Source organism: Macrotis lagotis, chromosome 1 (genome assembly GCF_037893015.1).
Source record: "Macrotis lagotis isolate mMagLag1 chromosome 1, bilby.v1.9.chrom.fasta, whole genome shotgun sequence".
Lineage (NCBI taxonomy): Eukaryota > Metazoa > Chordata > Mammalia > Peramelemorphia > Peramelidae > Macrotis > Macrotis lagotis.
This window is the reverse complement of record NC_133658.1, coordinates 362,747,669-362,765,927: the sequence shown is the minus strand read 5'-3', so window position 1 is coordinate 362,765,927 and position 18,259 is coordinate 362,747,669. Positions and strand designations below refer to the sequence as shown.

The window sequence follows — 18,259 nt, the reverse complement described above, 5'->3', positions numbered from 1 at the left end:
TTACCATGTCTTCATATTTACTTGAGGCTCAGACTTGTCAAGCCAGAGACCAAGATTCAAAATAAAATCCCATAGTGATCTTAGAAGCACTTCATTTCCCTCTTGCAAGGGTCATGGATACAGAACACAGATATTAGGATTTTAAGTCTGTTGGTTAATTTTACTGAATCCCCCCCTTTTGTATTCATTAATAAGGGAGATTATTTAATAATAATTACTTCTGTGAGAGGGATTCATTGAGAAAGGCACTGAAATCAAAAGAGAGCAATAAAAATGAATTTTTAAAAAGATAGTGAGTTCATCCTGAAAATGTGCATTCTAATAAATACGTTACTAGCAACAATATATATGTGAGCTACCCTCCCAAATAAAGAATCGTAGAGCTAAAAGAGACATTAGAATTCATCTAATCAATATCCTCATTTTAGAGGAGAAAATTATAACCAGGAAGAGAATGACACTTGTCCAGTGTTACACAACTAGTTAGTGACAGAGTGAAATTCTCTTAAATCACAGTCCAAATCAGCTATTTTCACTGGACCACACTGCTTCTTTCATTTAAGTGGGCAAAAGTTATAAGGGCCTACCATCTCTTTTCTAAGACATCAAAAGTAATACTGCTTCAGAGATGGGTGACTTACAGAAAGAAAATACTAGAGAAAATTTAGAGAAGTTTCAGAAGGCCTACATAGTTCCTTCATGACTCCAGTGCTCTTACCTTAATAGGTCTTTCTTTACCAGATAGGTCCTCTTCTTCTCTTGCTAGTTCAAGAACTTCAGATGTACTTAGTTGTGTCTCTGTAACATAAGAACAAATTCTTCCACATTATTTCTATTCTCCAAACTCAAACTTTATTAGGTAATAATGCAGTTTTAATTTTGCTGTGTCATCATAATGTCTACAAATGAATCATTTTCTCTTAAGGTTATTAATATAGATATGACTAAATCTGTACACATAGATATTTATTCAGTCAGGTGAAGCTATTCCTATTATTGCTGAAGTTGAAGGTATATGAGGAAGTTTACAAAAGAATGAGGTGGAAATTTAAAATAAAGGCAAACTAAACAATTATTTTGCCTTTCTTATATGGTTCTTATCTGTCCATCTACCTTTTGAGAGCTATTTGGTTCAATGACTAGAATGCTGGGCCTAGAATCTGGAAGATCTGAGTTCAAATACAGCCTTAGATACTTTATTAACTAGTTGCAGAAATGTGGGCAAGTCACTTAACCTCTATTAATCTCATTTTCTTTATCTGTAATATGAGAATAATAATAATAGTATTTACTTCAAAGGGCTAATGTGAGAAGCAATAGTATTTATAAGCTCTTGGTATGATGGTTGACACAGAGTAAACATTACATAAATGCTTATTTTAAAAATACACACACACACATGAAAATACTTATATATGTATATGTCTGTACACACCCATGAATGTACACACACACAAAACTATGTTACATTCTACCTACACTAGGAAAAGTAGTAAATAAATCTGGCAAAATGCTTTGTGTCAGTACACAAAGTTTTAAATGAAATTTTATCAAGGACAATTAAAGCTAATATACATATGGCAAGTATCCCCTAGGTTGTCAAAGAAAGATTCCATTTTACTGTATGTTAATATTATGAAATTACTAATTATATAGAAACATTAATAGCCAATATATCTGAACAAGCTATTTCCTACCATCCTGAAGAAAATAGAGGTTGTTGTATATCTACTACAGCATCTTTTCTGTCAGATTTTACTAAGAAGTGTTATGAAAAAAGGCAGTCAGTCTCTTCAAAGGCAAGGGCTGATTACTGCCTGGACTACTGCAATCATAAAAAGACTTCACTTCTGATTTTGAGAAATGACTGAAATACTTGACAATAATAATGGCTAAAGTGGACATAGCTCCCCATAAATACATGAAGTTAGAAGAATTCATAACAGGATAGCCTATGCTACAACACAGCTATTAGAATTGAACACCCAAAGTAACCACATTGTTAATGGAGAGCTGGAAGCTTAGAACTGCCAGAGATTGTAGACAAGATTTCAGAAAACTCAGATGAACCATCTCTCTGTTTCACCTAAAAGGATCGAAACAAAAAAGCACATATAAACACACACACACACACACACACACACACACACACACATACACACACACAAACACATACACACACAGATTTATGTATCCATGTTAGATGTATATCTACCTATCTATATATTTTATATATACATATATAATATATACACACAAATATATCTCATACACAATGAAGAGAAGGTTTGATTTCTCTGGTATGATACTCTCTTTAGATAAAAGGAATATTAATGGTATAGAAACTCTTTGCAATCTCACTTAGAAGTAGTTTATGTCAGCTAACGGTTGGACTTAATTACCAGACTAATGACAGTGAGTCATGATCATAAAAGTCATCCAACCTCAGTCATGGAGTGTTTGCCTTTTCCTCTCATTAATTGTGGCTTTTGAGATCATTGTTATTTCCAGGTTCCTCTCTGTTGGAGCCTGCCATGATGTCAGATGCTATCATTCTAGATAATGGAGTTAGTGCCTTAGGTTGGAGTACAATAGTAGCACTCAGCAAAGAGAGCTAAAGTTTTCTTTTTCGTAAAGATAACATTCCTAGGGAGTACAATCCTACCAAAAGCAGAGAAATTAACACATGGGTCTTCTGCAAGAATCTCATTTTATTTAAATTAGAAAAAAAAAACTGTAAAAAACCTACTTCTAGCTCTAACTTCTTACTTTTAAAAATAAAGATCTTTATAATAACCCCAAGCTATAGTGTCAGATTCGAGTTCCCAAGGACAAAAACTAGGAAAAAAGCAAGTCTCCTTGATGGACCTACTAGGACCTTAAAAAAAGTGAGAAATGAGGTAACCAGCAAGGTCAACTGTTTTATCTGAAATGAACAGAAAGTCAAAAGACACAACAAATTCAGTTATAGCATAAACTCAGTCTTCTGAATTTCTATTCAATATCATATAATCATAACAAAAGAAAAACACTTTAAATAATTCTTTAATGACAAATAACAAACCAACTTTGCAGGATGCACAAAACCAACACACAAGATCCAATGGATCTGAAAGCTGAAGTTAATTTAAGCAAATGCTATCTATGATGCTATGCTGGTATCTCTGAGGAGGTTGGTGAGCAAACAAAACTCATGTTAATTCCAACACTAAAAAAAAGAAAAAAATCCCTGGAAGAGAGGGAAGAAAAGAAGAACTGAAGATTTAGATGTAATCAAATGAGTTGTGGATTTAAAACAAATCAAAAGAACTTTTTAAAAGTGAATTGTAGGGGGTTTTGAAAACTAAGCAGATAAGCATGCAAATATTTATAAAATTAAGGGGCTCTCACCTGGGCAGACAGTAATCTCTTCTTCAGGGCTTCCCCTGTCAATGACTGGGCTTCTCTTCCTGGTCAACAGGCTTAGAGCAGTGGGGCTAAAAAAGGATCAACAGTCAAATAAATTCCCAGTGAAATAAATCAGAGAGCAAGACCAAAGTAATGCTTAGTAATACTGACAGAATATTAGATACCTGCAATCACACAAAAAACAATGGCAATGTGAAAGTGGTAGTGAAAATATCAGGAGAAAAATGTGGAAAAAACAAATATGCTTGTAACTTCAGTCCCAGGGAAATCACTACGTGAAAAGGAGCTCTTTTGAGAAAACTCACAAAGGAAGGTTGAAGGGTAAGCACTGCCTGTATGCACCAGAGAAGGCAAAAATCTCCACTCCAATCTAAAGATGTCAAAGGTTTGTTTTATATTGCCTATCTCAGGTAAGCCTGAACATTGCAGTGATTTGTACACTCAGAGCAAAGAACTTGGAGAGCCTCCTGACATTGCACTAGCTTCTTCTCACCTTGCTGTTAATTTTCTTTTTTATCTCAAGAGACTTCTTTCTAAAGCAGCAAAAAATAGGCTACAACTCTCTAAGCTGCCCTACAGCAAAAATCTGCCCACACAAGTTGAGCATCTATTTTGTGCAGAGTTTAACTATGCATGGCTTCTTCCTATCTGACCTTCTGGTTCTCCCTGCCTGTTCACGGAATGCAATCTATTCCTGACATAAGAACACGTGGTTTTAGCTATGAGGGCATTCAGAGCTGGCCCCCTCCCGCTTCACTGAGCTTTACGATTAGTTTGATCAAGTATGCAAGAAAACACTTTTAAAAAAACACAAATCCCCATGTCAACTGAGAACCACAGAGAAGAGAGAACAGCCACCATTGATTCATGATAAATAACTAAATCCTGATAGGAAACCACAAGTGATTTCTCTCTCTAAATAAAACATCTCAAAGCATTTGTTAGAAACCCAAGCCAGGCACAGTTTACTCTGCATGTAACATCAGGGCTCTATTCAAAGGGTCCATCACAAAACAATTTGCTGACATTTATAAAATGGGCTAATCAATTTGAAGTCAAACCGCATTGCCTGCTACTCCAACTATCTCCTGGTGACAAAGCGTATAATCATTTATTAAAACCTACATCTGCTCTGCACAGGGCTCACCACAACAAAGCAAAGAGGCCCGCAGGAAGCAGAAAGCCTTCTCTAGTTAAAACCCACTTCCAAAACCATTTGAATAGCCTGAGAATCCAACCAAAGCCATATTTTCCAGCATGGAAAAAAATTCTTCTAGACTGGTACACAGGTTGTGCTAACCCTCTGCTTTGCTGAGCTAAGGCCCACCTCCATGGAAAGCCTTGTCTCAAATTTCAAAGAGTTTTCCTTGACTCCACCAACCCCTTTTGATCTCTCCCTGGTCAGAGTACCTCTGTGGACTCATCACCACCCTAATCTGAACTTGTTCTTAATAGGATTTGGTTAGATAGAGAAAAGAAAGAAAAACTGTGGGGCAAAGACAGTGGGAACAAGAATGAATCTTGCAGGTAGAGAATAAGATTATCAATTTGTAAAAAGCCCAGATTGCACATAAATTATAACCACTTGGATATGCGACACCTAGGCCTCACCTTCAAAATAGGGAATACCAACAACTCAACCCAAAAAAGGAACTCCTAATCCCCCCCCCCAGCTAAGAGCAAAGTACAGTCAGAGACACAGCTGGACATCACAACTAGCCAGTAAGCTGATGCCATCACATTGTTATAAAGAATGACAATGGAGGGGTGGGGGGAGGGAAGTAAGATTGGGGGGAAAATTGTAAAACACAAATAATATCTTTAATAAAAATAAAACTTACTTAAAAAAAAAGAATGACAATGACTCTCCCAAATCAAGTTACCAGTGGCACCTGGGGAAAAGACAGTCCCTGTCTTTAAGGGGTTTACAATTTAATCAGGAAGATATTTATAGAAAATAACTACAAGACCATATATAGTTGTATTAAATAGTACAATAAGATTATCAATAGGAGATTGTAACTAGCAGTAGAAGAATCAAAGAAGTTTCATAGGGTCTATGAAACTGAAGGGAACTTTGGAAGACGCCTGTTCCTTAGTCAGATGGAAAGACATGGGGGAAGCACAGAGACAAGGAAAGAAGAATTAACATGATACAAAATTACTATATGGACATATGGAGTGATGTCTGATGGGTAAAAACCAGGCTAAAACCACCCATTTGGAGTTGAGCTTCTTATAAACACAATAAACAAGCCACTCTGTGAAGGCCATGACAGGTGCTGTTTAAAAAGATAGACATCACCCTCCAGAAGTTTAGTGTTTAAGAAGGAAAAGTTAAAGTTAGATAAAAACAAATAACATCACTAAGTGTCTTAGAAAAATTCAAAGAAAAGTACTGCTCAGAGTGCAAAATGCAAAGCCAGAAGATCATTACAAATGGGGAAGAAAAATCAGGAAAGTCTGCCTAGAGGAAGTGACCCTTGAATTGGACATGCAGAGGTAGAGAAAGTGGTAGGCTATCTATGGCTATTTGTTGTGACAGACTCTGTTTTTCTTACCTTCTCTGCTAATGAGGAGGGGAAGGGAGAGAATTTGGAACTGAAAAGAAAATGAAACTGGGGGTTGGAGAGTGGGGGTAAGGATCATCACACCCCAAAAGGTCAGCAAGCAGGTAGAAACAGGACTAGACACAAAGCCCCAATTCAAGAACCAAGGATGGGCAGCTAGGTGGCTCAAAAAGATCAAGCACCAGCCCTGAAGTCATGAGGACCTCAGTTCAAATCCAGTCTCAGACAGTTGATACTTACTAGCCATATGACTTTAGGCAAGTTATCATCCGGTATAGAATAAGTTTTTAATAAAGGCAGTGTGTTGACTATGACTTGTGTACTTGTTTTAGATTGACCCCCTCTTCCCTCAAAATAGAACCTCTTACACATACATTTAAACTGTAAATTCCTTGAGGGCACGGACTGTGTGTAACCCATTTTTTGTGTTGTTTTTGCAAAGCAAAGGTCACAAGGTCACACAGCTAGGTAATTATTAAGTGTCTGAGGCCAGATTTGAACTCAGGTCCTCCTGACTCCAGGGTCAGTGCTCTAGCCACTGCACTACCTAGCTGCCCTATATAAGCCATTTTTTAAAGAGTCCCAAAGAACCTAGAAGAACACCTTAAATGGGGATGAAATTGAGTCAATTTCATTGAACTGACATAAATTTCTTATAAAGTTTTCAATGAAAATACCAGAAGCATCAAAGCAATTTTCTTTGCCTTACCCTACTCATGCAGTTCATTTTCTTACTACTGTTAAAGTAGTAAGTAGTAAAGTAGTAAAGGTACAGAACTCAACCCCAAAGCAATACAAATCAGATGTAATCTTACCTTGATGTTATCGTCACTACTTCATCCTCTTCAGGTGTATCCTCAGTAAATAGGACCTGGGAATTCTGCAATGAAACAGAAAATATCTTAAATATATGTATTACACAGTCAAATTGCATTTTCTCCTTTCCTTCTTTTCATTGTTTTAGCCCTTTCACCAAACAGAAAATGAAAACTATATATACTGCTTAAGTCAGAAATGAATGTATGATTTCATAAAAGCAATTGTCTCACTGTATGGATGGAGTAGTTAAAAATGGAGGAAAATATATCTCAAAATTAAGAATTCAGAGCTAACTTTCAATTTGGCTTACAAATTAGATTTCTTTAAAGTATTCTGGACACAATAGAGCTAAAACAGAACATCTACAAGAGTCTAGAAATGTACAAGTTAATATACAATTTTTCATTATGGTTTTAATATTCAATTATATATGTGGTCAGACATCTGAAATATTGTGTTCAATCCTGAGCACTTCTTTTTACGAGGCAAAGTGGCAAAACCAAAGTTTGTCCAAAGGAAGATTGCCAAGATGGTGAAGTACAACAACTATTTACTATAGTAACTCACTCTCCACTGTTTCCAGTACATCATGAAAAAGTGAAGGAGCTAGAGATACTTGGCTTGCAGAAAGATTTTTACTTGGGGGAAGGAGAAAGGGGAAGACTTTCTTCAAATTTCTGAAAAGTTATCATATGGAGAAGAGCTTGGCTCCAGAGGACGAAACTAGAAACAAAGGGTTGAAGTTATGTATGATAGGCAGATTTATTCTCAAAATAAAGAATTCCCTAAAAATCTTAACAATCTGAAAATGGAATAAACTTCCATACTGTGAGTTAGTGAGTTCTCCATCACTTGAAGAATTTGACCAGAAGTTAGATAATCACTTCTTTAGACTATTACAGAAATGACTCATCCTTTTAAGTAGATAATCTTGTAGACTCCCATGACTTTTAAGAGGTATAGGAGAAGGGCGGCTAGGTGGTGCAGTGGATAAAGCACCAGCCCTGGAGTCAGGAGTACCTGGGTTCAAATCCGGTCTCAGACACTTAATAAATACCTAGCTGTGTGGCCTTGTGCAAGCCACTTAACTCCACTGCCTTGCAAAAAAAAAAAAAAAAACACCTAAAAAAAGAGGTATAGGAGAGAAGAAAGATAAAAATAGCATTTTATTTAACCAAAGTAAATATATTTGGATTAACATCAATTCACTGAATATAGGTAGAGAGGAAGATATCACTAGAACAAGACTAGGAAACATTTCTGACAAGGGGCTTTGCTTCAATTCTGTTACTTAGAGAAAAGTTATGGTTTTCCACATCACCTACCTACCAGAACACAAGTGACACAAACAAGCTAAGTATGTTTTTACCCCCACTCAGGTAAATAATTAAATACACTCAAAAACAGAATAAAAGTTGACCTTTCAGTCTTAAAGAAGATATTTATACAATGACCTAGGAGTGAAGTCATCAGGCAAAATGAGAGGTGAAAAATTTGTAAAAAGATGAAATTGTGAGAGCAATAAATATTACACTTTACTACTTAAACTCGAAAGTAACAAAATGATGTTCTAACCTAGAGAACATCAAGAAGGAAAAGAAAAAGAAAAACAACACTGACATCTAGTGTCTATCTAACATTGTATTATAGAAAAAGAAAACAAAAACTTAAAAGTTTGCCAAGATATTCAACTGTTCCCTCATAAGATTATAGTTCTAGATGATCATGGTAATAAAAGCCTGGCTGCTCTCCTGCAAAATCCACATCATCAACTTTTTCTTTCCAAAGTTAGATTTTGCCCCATCAATTTCCATGAGCCCTCTCCCAGAAAGCCTGTTTGTCAATCAATAGAGAAACATGACTTCAAAGTCATATTTTTTAAAATTTCTGAACAAATATTAAAATATTCCTTTATACACAATTTCTCTCTCATTCTAAATTTTACAAAATTTGCATAGGTCAGATTTACCTGGAGATCATGTTGTTTTCTTAGGACTCTCTCCTTACTTTTCATAGTTTTGTTCTTCTACCATCTCTACAATAGTCCAGTAAGGAGGACCAAATGTGGCCTCTCCCCATCAAGGCCACATGTTCAATGCTAAGTGTTTGACAGTGCTGACCACCATTAAGTCCTTCTTCCTTCTGTGAAAAACTCACCTCCAAAAATGAAAGATTCAGAGAAGGTGTAGAAAATTATATGCACATTACCTATTTCTCTATTATTCTATCACAACCCCCAAGTTAAAAAAAAATAAGACAAATGGAGAAAATGAAACTCTACCTGCTACTGTCATTCATAGACTATGAGAGCTGGAAGGCTTCAGAGATCAATCTAATCCAAACTCCAACATTATGCAGATAGAAAACTGAAGTACAAAAAAGGAAATGACTTGCCTAAGGTCATTCATCATCAAAGAGGTAAGAGAGCTAGACTTCAACCCAGATCTTTCAATTCCAAGTCCTAAATTGTTCCACTACCACTACAGCCCATGAAACTTTTCTGCCCTACAAATTAGAGAATGTCACTTTTGTAGCTATTCAAAGATCACTGCAAAATTCTTGCCTTCAGACTAAAAAACTTGCAACTAATCTGCTCTCCTCAATACTCAAGCCTCTAGCATTTTTCAAGTTTGCAATGTGAATGACAATAAACCATTAAGTGTTGACTATTCTGGAGTCAATTATTCCTTTAAAAAGATATCTCTGGGTTTATGAGTACTATCACTAACACATCTTATTGTATCTAAACTTCCCTTCTAGAAGGAAAAAAAATGTGTCTTAGCAGTGGTTGGATGACCACTTGTAGAACATAATGTAGAAGGGGAGTCTTATTCAGATACAGGTTAGACCAGATGGCCTCTAAGGCCTCTTCCAACTCTTAGGTTCCATGATTCTACAGAATTCAGAGAAGGTTGGGAACAGGATATGAAGGGATAAGATTTCACTTCCTTTCCAGGAATCTATCCCTACTTTTATGAAGCAAGCTGGTAAAAACAATGATTCCCAAAGAAGTAATAAGTTCCAGCTAATTTAACAATACTAGGTTTCTAGTTCCTTTAAGGAACCAAGTAACAGGTTATGGTAACCATATTCCTGTTCATTCTGTAGGTAAACCACCCTGTCCCTGTTATTCTTGATCTTACCTGATGATGACTGGTTGTTGGTTCTTCCTCCGACAAAGGCTTTTCTTTCAAACTCTGCAATGGGCTCTCATGGGACTTCTTACTTTTTCGGCGCAAGGTAGATGCTCTTGATTCTTTTCTTGATTCTGTGTTATTTCCTATCTCTTTTGTGATAACTTCATTTATTCCTTTGGTTCTCTTTCTTTCATCATGATCCTTTTGCAGTAGGGAATATGGGTCAGGTAATATTGGTTCTCCAAATCCTTTTTTCTGAACAAGTTGTCGCTGAGCCAATTTCAGGCTTTTCTGATAGACCTCTAGCTGACATAAAATAACCTTAGTATACTGGTTAGGGTCTACTCCGATAGGACAGAATGGGATACCCCAGTAATAGTGCACAGTGCCTTCAATTTCCTCCTGCAGACTCTTGATATTAATTGTGCTAGGGAAGTAGAGTTGAGATGTCTTTTCTTTCCCTTGTGTGGTCATGAGAGAACCACAGCCTAGCCTACTACTTTCTTCAGGCTGTTTACACTTTGTATCCTCAGTCCATTGGCTAGTTCCGCCATCAAAAATGCTAGAGTTCTTACTCTCAAGCATTGGCTGATTGAGTTCATCCCCAGTTCCTGAACTACCAGTGACTGGCTGCATTTTCAAGTTTCCAGTGTGATCCAGACACTTCTCTCTTTCCTCAACTTTCTCTTCTTGGCCAACATCTGACTTTGCAAACAATTTCCGAGGTACCAGTTGCCATGTTCCTAGAGGTACTCGAGAAAAGGTAGGACTCAGGACAAACTGTTTTTTACCAGGAGGTCTTAATAAATTATCACTAGAGTCACTTAACACAGGTGATGAAGGTGCTTCATTGGATTTAAGGGAAGGGTGGATCTTTTCTTGAGATAAAATTATGCTTGATAATAATGAACTTTCAACTACTTCTTGACTTAACCTCTTCAGCATCACCAGAGGGCTTTTGGTTATTTCTGTCTGTTCAGACTGAGATCCCTGAGACAGGGATGTGACAGATGAATGTGAAGATTCAGAACAGGAAAACAAACATTTAGCAGTCTCAGAAACCACTGGTTTCTCTTGGTGATACTGTGAAGTCATTCCAGTGAACAAAGTTGCAGGGCTTGTAGCAGGAGAATCAGAAGGCTGGCAACTCTGAAACAAGTTACCCCCACCCACCATAAAATTATTAGTGTGGATGCACATGAGGAGCAATTAAAAAAAAAAGAGGATACTGCACCTATAAGTTCTTCGTCTCCAATATTTGAAGACTCAATCTTTTTCCAATCGCCTTCAATAATCTTTTCAATAAAATATTAACTGAAATAAACAATGGCTTAGGAATGCTATCATCTCCAACCATATTAGATACCTTTTCATTTAATTTGTGTTTATCCACTAAGGAGTTTCTATCCAAATATTAAGAAAACAGATTTTATATGATTATAATTTGAATCCACAAAAACTACCAAATTTTATTTTTAATCTCTAGTTTTCATCCCACCTCCCAGTCTCCACTAACTTCTATCCCAATTTTTTTACTCTCTCTGCTTTCCCCACAGGATACCATCCTGTGCCCTATTATTTTTAGTCCTATGTACCCAAATACCATTATTTTAAGAGTTATAGTAGCTAAGAATTTTATAATTTGCAAAGGACTTTTCTCATAACAACCCTGTGAAGCAGGGACTTCTTACCCAATGAAGCTTATGGAAATCAAACTATCTCACAACTAATAAGTACCAGAGCTCACATCTGAAGCCAGATTTTTTTAATTAGAAGTTCATCAATCTTCCTTTTTTCATAACATCACAGTATAAGAGAAAAGTATTTTTTAGGAACTAGTGAACACTATTCTTCTTTTCACAACAGCCTAAAAAATCTACAAAGAAAATGCTTTCATTCTCTTTCATGGGTTCTTTCTCATGTGGATTTATAAACTGCTCCTTGTCACTTTAGGTAATACCCTGTTTTCCAGGCACAAGTCTCTGACTGGGGGAGTGAAAGCTTGCTAGTGCCACTAAAACTGTTTAAGGAGAGGTATAATTACATTCAGGCTTTCAGCAATGGCCTTCCTCAAGAGCTCCTCCTCTTCTTCCACCTGGTCATTCACTTGCTGTGCTTCCTGTTCACTCATTTTCAGAGCCAAAGCAAACTGTTCATCTTCTGTCATCTCTGAAAGGGAAAGGGAAAAAAATAAATCGTGCATTTGTTTGAATTCAAAGAATAGAATCACAGAATATTAGGAGCTAGAGACTTCAGGGATCATCTAATCAGGCACAAACAAAGAAAATTTCCTCAAGTCTAGAACTCTATTCTGAGCCTCTTGCATCCCAAGCCTAGGCTCTCTTCCACGTTTGCCAGGTTTAGTTTTGAAAGATTCCATAATTATCACAATATGGATTTGACACCAAGTTCTCAATGCACATGAAGCACAAGCAAAGCTAGAAATGTTTCTAGTAAAATCCTGGAGATGGAGCCTGTGTGTCACTGGAAGACCAGTCCAGCTAATTTTGGAAAGGTTCATCACCAAAGGATTGAACCACCAGGTTTCAAGTTTTTCAACCACAATACTTCAAAGGATGTATCTTCAAAGGAAAGCATCATTGATGGGTAATAAATCCCTTCAATGATCTAAACTGAAACCTATTAATACCTCCATACTCTGAAATTTTATTCATCCCATATGTTCACCAAAGGAAGGAAAAAAAATACTAAAATTTTTTAAATGTATTAGTTTTCCCTAAGTTTTATCTCCATAGTAAGATGAGCATGCAGTAGACTTAAAACAAGTAGATGTGTTCAAAGACTGCCTCAGAGACTTACTATTGACCCTTGTATAAGTAACAAAATCTTTCAGCCTCTATTTTCTCATCTGCTAAATGTGGATAAGAATAGTCCTGCCTCAAACAGTTATGAAAATCAAATTAAGACAACATAAGTAAAACACTGCAAATCTTAAAATATTATATAAATGCTACCTAAGATCATAATGATGATAAATATCAATTAAGACTTTAGTGGAGATCCCAATACATACTGAATTAATGTTTGATTCCATGCTGTTGATGATTTTAAAAAAATCTGTCAAAGGAAATTTTTGTGTAGGATTTGTGTTTCAACACATTGTGCTGGAGGCTTTCCTCAAGCTCTCCAGATATTCCATGAATACCAATGAATCACTTAGTCTTCTATCTCTTGTTCTCACTATGTGTGTGATGAACTCATTTTTTTCCAGTTATACACTGCTCTAATGACATCTTATAAAGTCACCTGTCCTACAAAATTCCTCTCTTACATGGTACTTTGGCTTGCCCATGTCCTCTACAATTCCCTTCGAATGATATTAATGATTCAGACTACACTATTTCACAACTTGAAGTCAAACAACATCACCAGAAAAACTCTGGTATGAAAAAGTCTTTTGTTTAGGAAAAAACTGGTGTTACTACAGAGGATGGAGCACCAGCCCTGGAGTCAAGAGGATCTGAGTTCAAATACAATCTCAGACACTTAATACTTACTTAGCTCTGTGATCTTGGTCAAGTCACTTAACCCTATTGCTTTGCAAAAAAACAAAAAGAAAAAACAAAAGAAAAAAACTATGTAGTTTCTTAAAAGCAATCCAACCTTCACTCATCCTATTCAATTCTGGACCCAAATCATTGTCTTTTATAATGAATGCTCAAAATAAATACACTGAACAAGCTCTATACTTTAGTTTTCCTTCCAACTGCATAATCATTAATAGTTATTTTTCAATCAATCAAGTATTTTCTTGAGTAGTTAGGACAAATTCACATTATATATCTCATTAAATGAATGTATTTCATTACAGGTGTGCTCAACGAGCCACATGTAGCTCCCAAAGTCTATTCATGTGGCTTGCTATCCATTGGTAAAATGGTATACATTGTAGTCAAAAATAAAATCTATATGTAGCCCTTGACAAGTTTTTGTTGAGTGATGTGGTCCAGAAGAACTAAAGTGTTGTATATTCATGATTTACAAAGTTCTACAATGTTCCAAGACGTCATGAAATCAGCACGTTGTCATCTACAAACAGAAACACCTGGAAGAATTCACAATTCATAAAGAATACAACTTTTATTTGAATTGAATTGGCATTCTACCAACACTGAAGAATACCTCTGGTAAGCATCTGTTTTTATTCCTTGTTTCATGGCATTACTGAATGTAGTTTTCTCTGTTGTTCTAACTTTCAATGTATCTTGTATTATTCTGCCACATGCAGACATCTTGTTAAGAGGATGAACACTAAAGAGGAAGCATTAAATTCTTCCAATTTAAATCAATGAACAAAAGTATAGCAGAATTTTGTATTCTTTAGACCATTTGGTCAGTCTAACAACTAAAGATATGATCTATTATGGAGTATAATTTAGAAATCATTGCACCTCCTTTCTAGTGTCCTAATCAAGGACACCCTCAATTTGAGTGTTATTTTTGTTCAGTCATTTCAACTGCGTCCAACTCTTTGAGATTACATTTTGAGGTTTTCTTGGCAAAGATAATAGAGTGGTTTGCAATTTCCTTTCTCCAAGTCATTTCAGATGAACTGAGACACAGATTTTTAAGTGACTTGTCTAGTGTCACAAGCTGTTAAGTCTGAGGCCAGATTTAAATTCATGAAGCTGAGTCTTTCCAAGTTCAGTGCTCTATTTACTGATCTACTAAGATACCCTATCAATTTGTGTATAAAGTCACATAAAAATATTACACAAACGTAAAAGTACAAATATAAGTCAGTAGTAATGGGTATTTTATTGGTAGTTGTTTTTGGAAATAACCTTTCTCCCTTCCATAAACTTTGGCAATCAATGTACCATCCCCCCAAACCTTTATATTCAACTTGAACCTGCTTGTGAACTAACTTGGTCTAAAGACAGTTGCTTTCTCCTTCTTTGATTTCCTTAATGCCATATTTACTTCCTCCAGCAACACAACCTGGACTAGAAGATAAGAGTCTAAAATGTGATGGTTCCACTATTATATATATCAGAAGATGGTTTTATGTAAAAATTCTTATGTATCTTCCATTTTCATTTATCATCCTATCCTTTCAATTTCATTCTTAAATGTTTTAAAGATGATCTTACTCAAACAAGTCATTTGCCAAATTTAGTGTAAAATTATTTTTCTCTCCATTGTTTCTTGTTGGGTTTTTTGAGGAAATACTGCTCATAATTAATTTCCCACTACTCAAGGCTGCCCTTGGTTGCCTTATGTTATGTGCCAAGAAACTCAAATGCTACTACTGACTAGCGTACTTACTAAATGCTTCTGTTTTCCTCATTGTGGCAAGTGATTTTTACAAGTTAAACTTCTGTATAAAATTGTTATAATCAATGTTGATGTCCTTCATCCATTTCCCATTATTCAGTAGCAATAACTTGTTTAAATTCAGGTTAGGACTATGCCCAAAGGACAAGAAAACTGCTTATATCCTTTGTTCTAGCAATAACACAAGTTCTATATCCCAAAGAGATTTAAAAGGGGGGGGGGGGGGGACCATCCAAATCCAGAGAAAGAGACTCTGCAGAAAAAAAAATACTATTTTCAATTTTTAAAATTTATTTTATGTTTTATGGCAATTTTCTTCTCACGGTTTTTCTTTTTGTTCTAATTCTTCTTTTACAACATGATTAATATGGAAATAGGTTTAACATAGTTATAAATGTAAAACCTGTATTAGATTACTCACTGTCAAAGAGGGGGAGGGAGAAAAATGTGGAACTCAAAAACTTACAAAAAAATGGCTGTTGAGAACTATCTTTACAAATAGTTGGAAAAATGAATTTTTTTTTAATTTTAAATATCAAAATTTGTTTTTATATGTAATTGGAAAAATAAAAATTATTCAAAAAAGAAAAAGAAAAAAGAAAGAAAAGCCTAGAAAGACTTGCAAAAACTGATGCTGAATGAAGGTGCAGTGAGCAGAGCCAGGGAAACATTTTCCCCCTTAATTCTAATTCCTCTTTCACAACTTGACTAATATGGAAATATGTTAAACACAATTGTACATGTATAACATATATAAGATTGCTCACTGCCATGGATAGGGAGGAGGAAAGGAAGGATGGTAGAAAAAAGTGAGACTCAAAAGCTTGCAAAAAGGGCAAGTCAGGAGGGAATTGTTTTTTTGTTTTTGTTTTTTAGGTTTTCTTGTCCTTCATTCTTGAAGAAGACTGTGACATTAGGGAGATCTTTGCAAGTCAAAGTCATCTTTGCAAATGAATTGTATTTAATTGAGGGGGTGCTGTGCAAAATTACCAGCTTTACTTTCTCCTCTGGAGCCATCTGGGTCCAGTGGCCAGATATAGAGTAGGATTACTGGGAATGGCTCTGGATGCATTGGTCATTCTTGGCCTCCTTGCCTCATCTATTTCTTACCTATCATTGTCAACTAATGAATCCCACACAGCAACAAATTGCTTCCAAGCTTTTAAAATATAATTAATTTCACTTTTGAAGATATTATGAATTTTTTCCATATCCAGAGTCTAATGAGTCTTTTCTCATAGGTGTTTATGATAATTATGAGACTTCTGTATAGTCCATAAGTCTTTGGCCCCTTATTACTTACTCCTAAAAATCATATATTTTGTATTATTTACCTACATGCATTTTTGCATTGTAGTAATGAAATATAATTTAATTTGGAGAGTTCTCCACAGAATTTCTCCCATCTCCTATTTTGCAACTGATGAGCTTAGGAGCCATGAACATAGAATCAACATCCTTTGATCAATGTTGGAGAGGTTGTGGGAGGATTGGGACACTGGTGCATTGCTGGTGGAATTGTGAGCAGTTCCAACCTTTCTGGAAAGCAATATAGAACTATGTCCCAAACAGCAATAAAACTGTTCATACCCTTTGACTCAGCAATTCCAATTCCAAAAAAATGGAAAAGTCCTACATGTTCAAAAATACTCAAAGCAGCCCTTTTTGTAGTGCCAGAGAACTGAAAATTGAAGGGATGCCCATCAATTGAGGAATGGCTAAACATGTTATGGTACGTGAATACTATGGAATATCATTGTTCTATAAGAAACCATAAATGGTTCAACTCTAGAGAAGCATGGAATGACTTACAAAAACTGATGCTGAGAGAAAGGAGCATAACCAAGAGAACAATGTACACATCAACATTATGAGATGAACAACCTTGATGGAAGCAACCCCTCTTGGCAGTTCAGATACCTAGGACAACCCTATTTGATAGATTATGGACTATATTATACCCAACCAGAGGAAGAAAAACAAAACAAAAAAAAATACCCCTACAAAATCTGAATACTTTATAAAAAAGACACTCTTATGTATGTCTTTCCTGGGGCAGCTAGGTGGCACAGTGGATAGAGCATTGGTCCTGGAGTCAGGAGTACCTGAGTTCAAATGTGGCCTCAGACACTAATTGCCTAGCTGTGTGACCTTGGGCAAGTCACTTAACAGGGCAAGGCAGGGCAGGGCAGGGCAGGGCAGGGAAGGGAAGGGAAGGGAAGGGAAGGGAAGGGAAGGGAAGGGAAGGGAAGGGAAGGGAAGGGAAGGAAGATCTCTTCCCTTAATCCTAATTCTTCATGCCAAAAATTACTAATTTATAAATGTATTTAACAAAATATGTATGTAAAATGCTAACCTGACTGTTCCCAACTGAGGGGAGGGGGTAGGAAGGGAGGGTGGAAAGAAACTTTGTAATTTGTAAATATACATGTACAAATGCATACAATTTTTTAAAAAAGAATCAACTTTCTTTTGTATCATAGTCTCACTATGAATAAGAATGTCAAGATTCATACAATCTTTCTAGTAAGTCTACTTTTTTGCATCTGAACAAATACCACAAGTACCGCAAGTCACTTAACCCTTAAATAAGTAAAAAAAATTTTAAATAATCTTATCCTAATCACTTAATTGCAGATGACAATCACAAGCACTAAATTGTAACTTAAAAATAAAATTACATGCTGAATTTAAACATCTAATTAAAAAAAGAAAAAAAGATATTCCAACATAATAAATTTATATAAAAAAGAAAATAATTAAAGTAAATTGACATTTTCCAAAGACATCATTTATCTATTATCATAGTATACATGTGTACACAATAATACATACATGTATATATGCATGTATGTTTGAGTATTTAGCCCCAATCTCTCTAGCAAACTGCATTCCTGAATTATCAAAAGCCTCAAGAGTAAACTCAGGAATCTAGAAGAAAATATTTCTAAAACACAACTCATTTTCCCCAAAATTCATCCTTCATCGAAATATCCTTTATTCAGTTGAGAGCATCATCATCTTTCA

At 35.7% G+C, this 18,259-nt stretch overlaps 1 protein-coding gene across 6 annotated transcripts in view; it reads right to left on the bottom strand.

Moving 5' to 3' along the window:
- The window catches only part of UIMC1 (ubiquitin interaction motif containing 1), a 140,990-nt gene that overhangs the window by 57,197 nt on the left and 65,534 nt on the right, over positions 1-18,259 (bottom strand). For all 6 annotated transcript variants that reach the window (XM_074212321.1, XM_074212320.1, XM_074212319.1 and 3 more), the window contains 5 exons: positions 11,979-12,103; positions 9,941-11,083; positions 6,794-6,858; positions 3,391-3,476; positions 719-798 (listed from right to left, as the gene is read on the bottom strand). In XM_074212321.1, the coding sequence (XP_074068422.1) occupies positions 719-798; positions 3,391-3,476; positions 6,794-6,858; positions 9,941-11,083; positions 11,979-12,103 (1,499 nt within the window). The remainder of the gene's footprint in view (positions 1-718; positions 799-3,390; positions 3,477-6,793; positions 6,859-9,940; positions 11,084-11,978; positions 12,104-18,259) is intronic.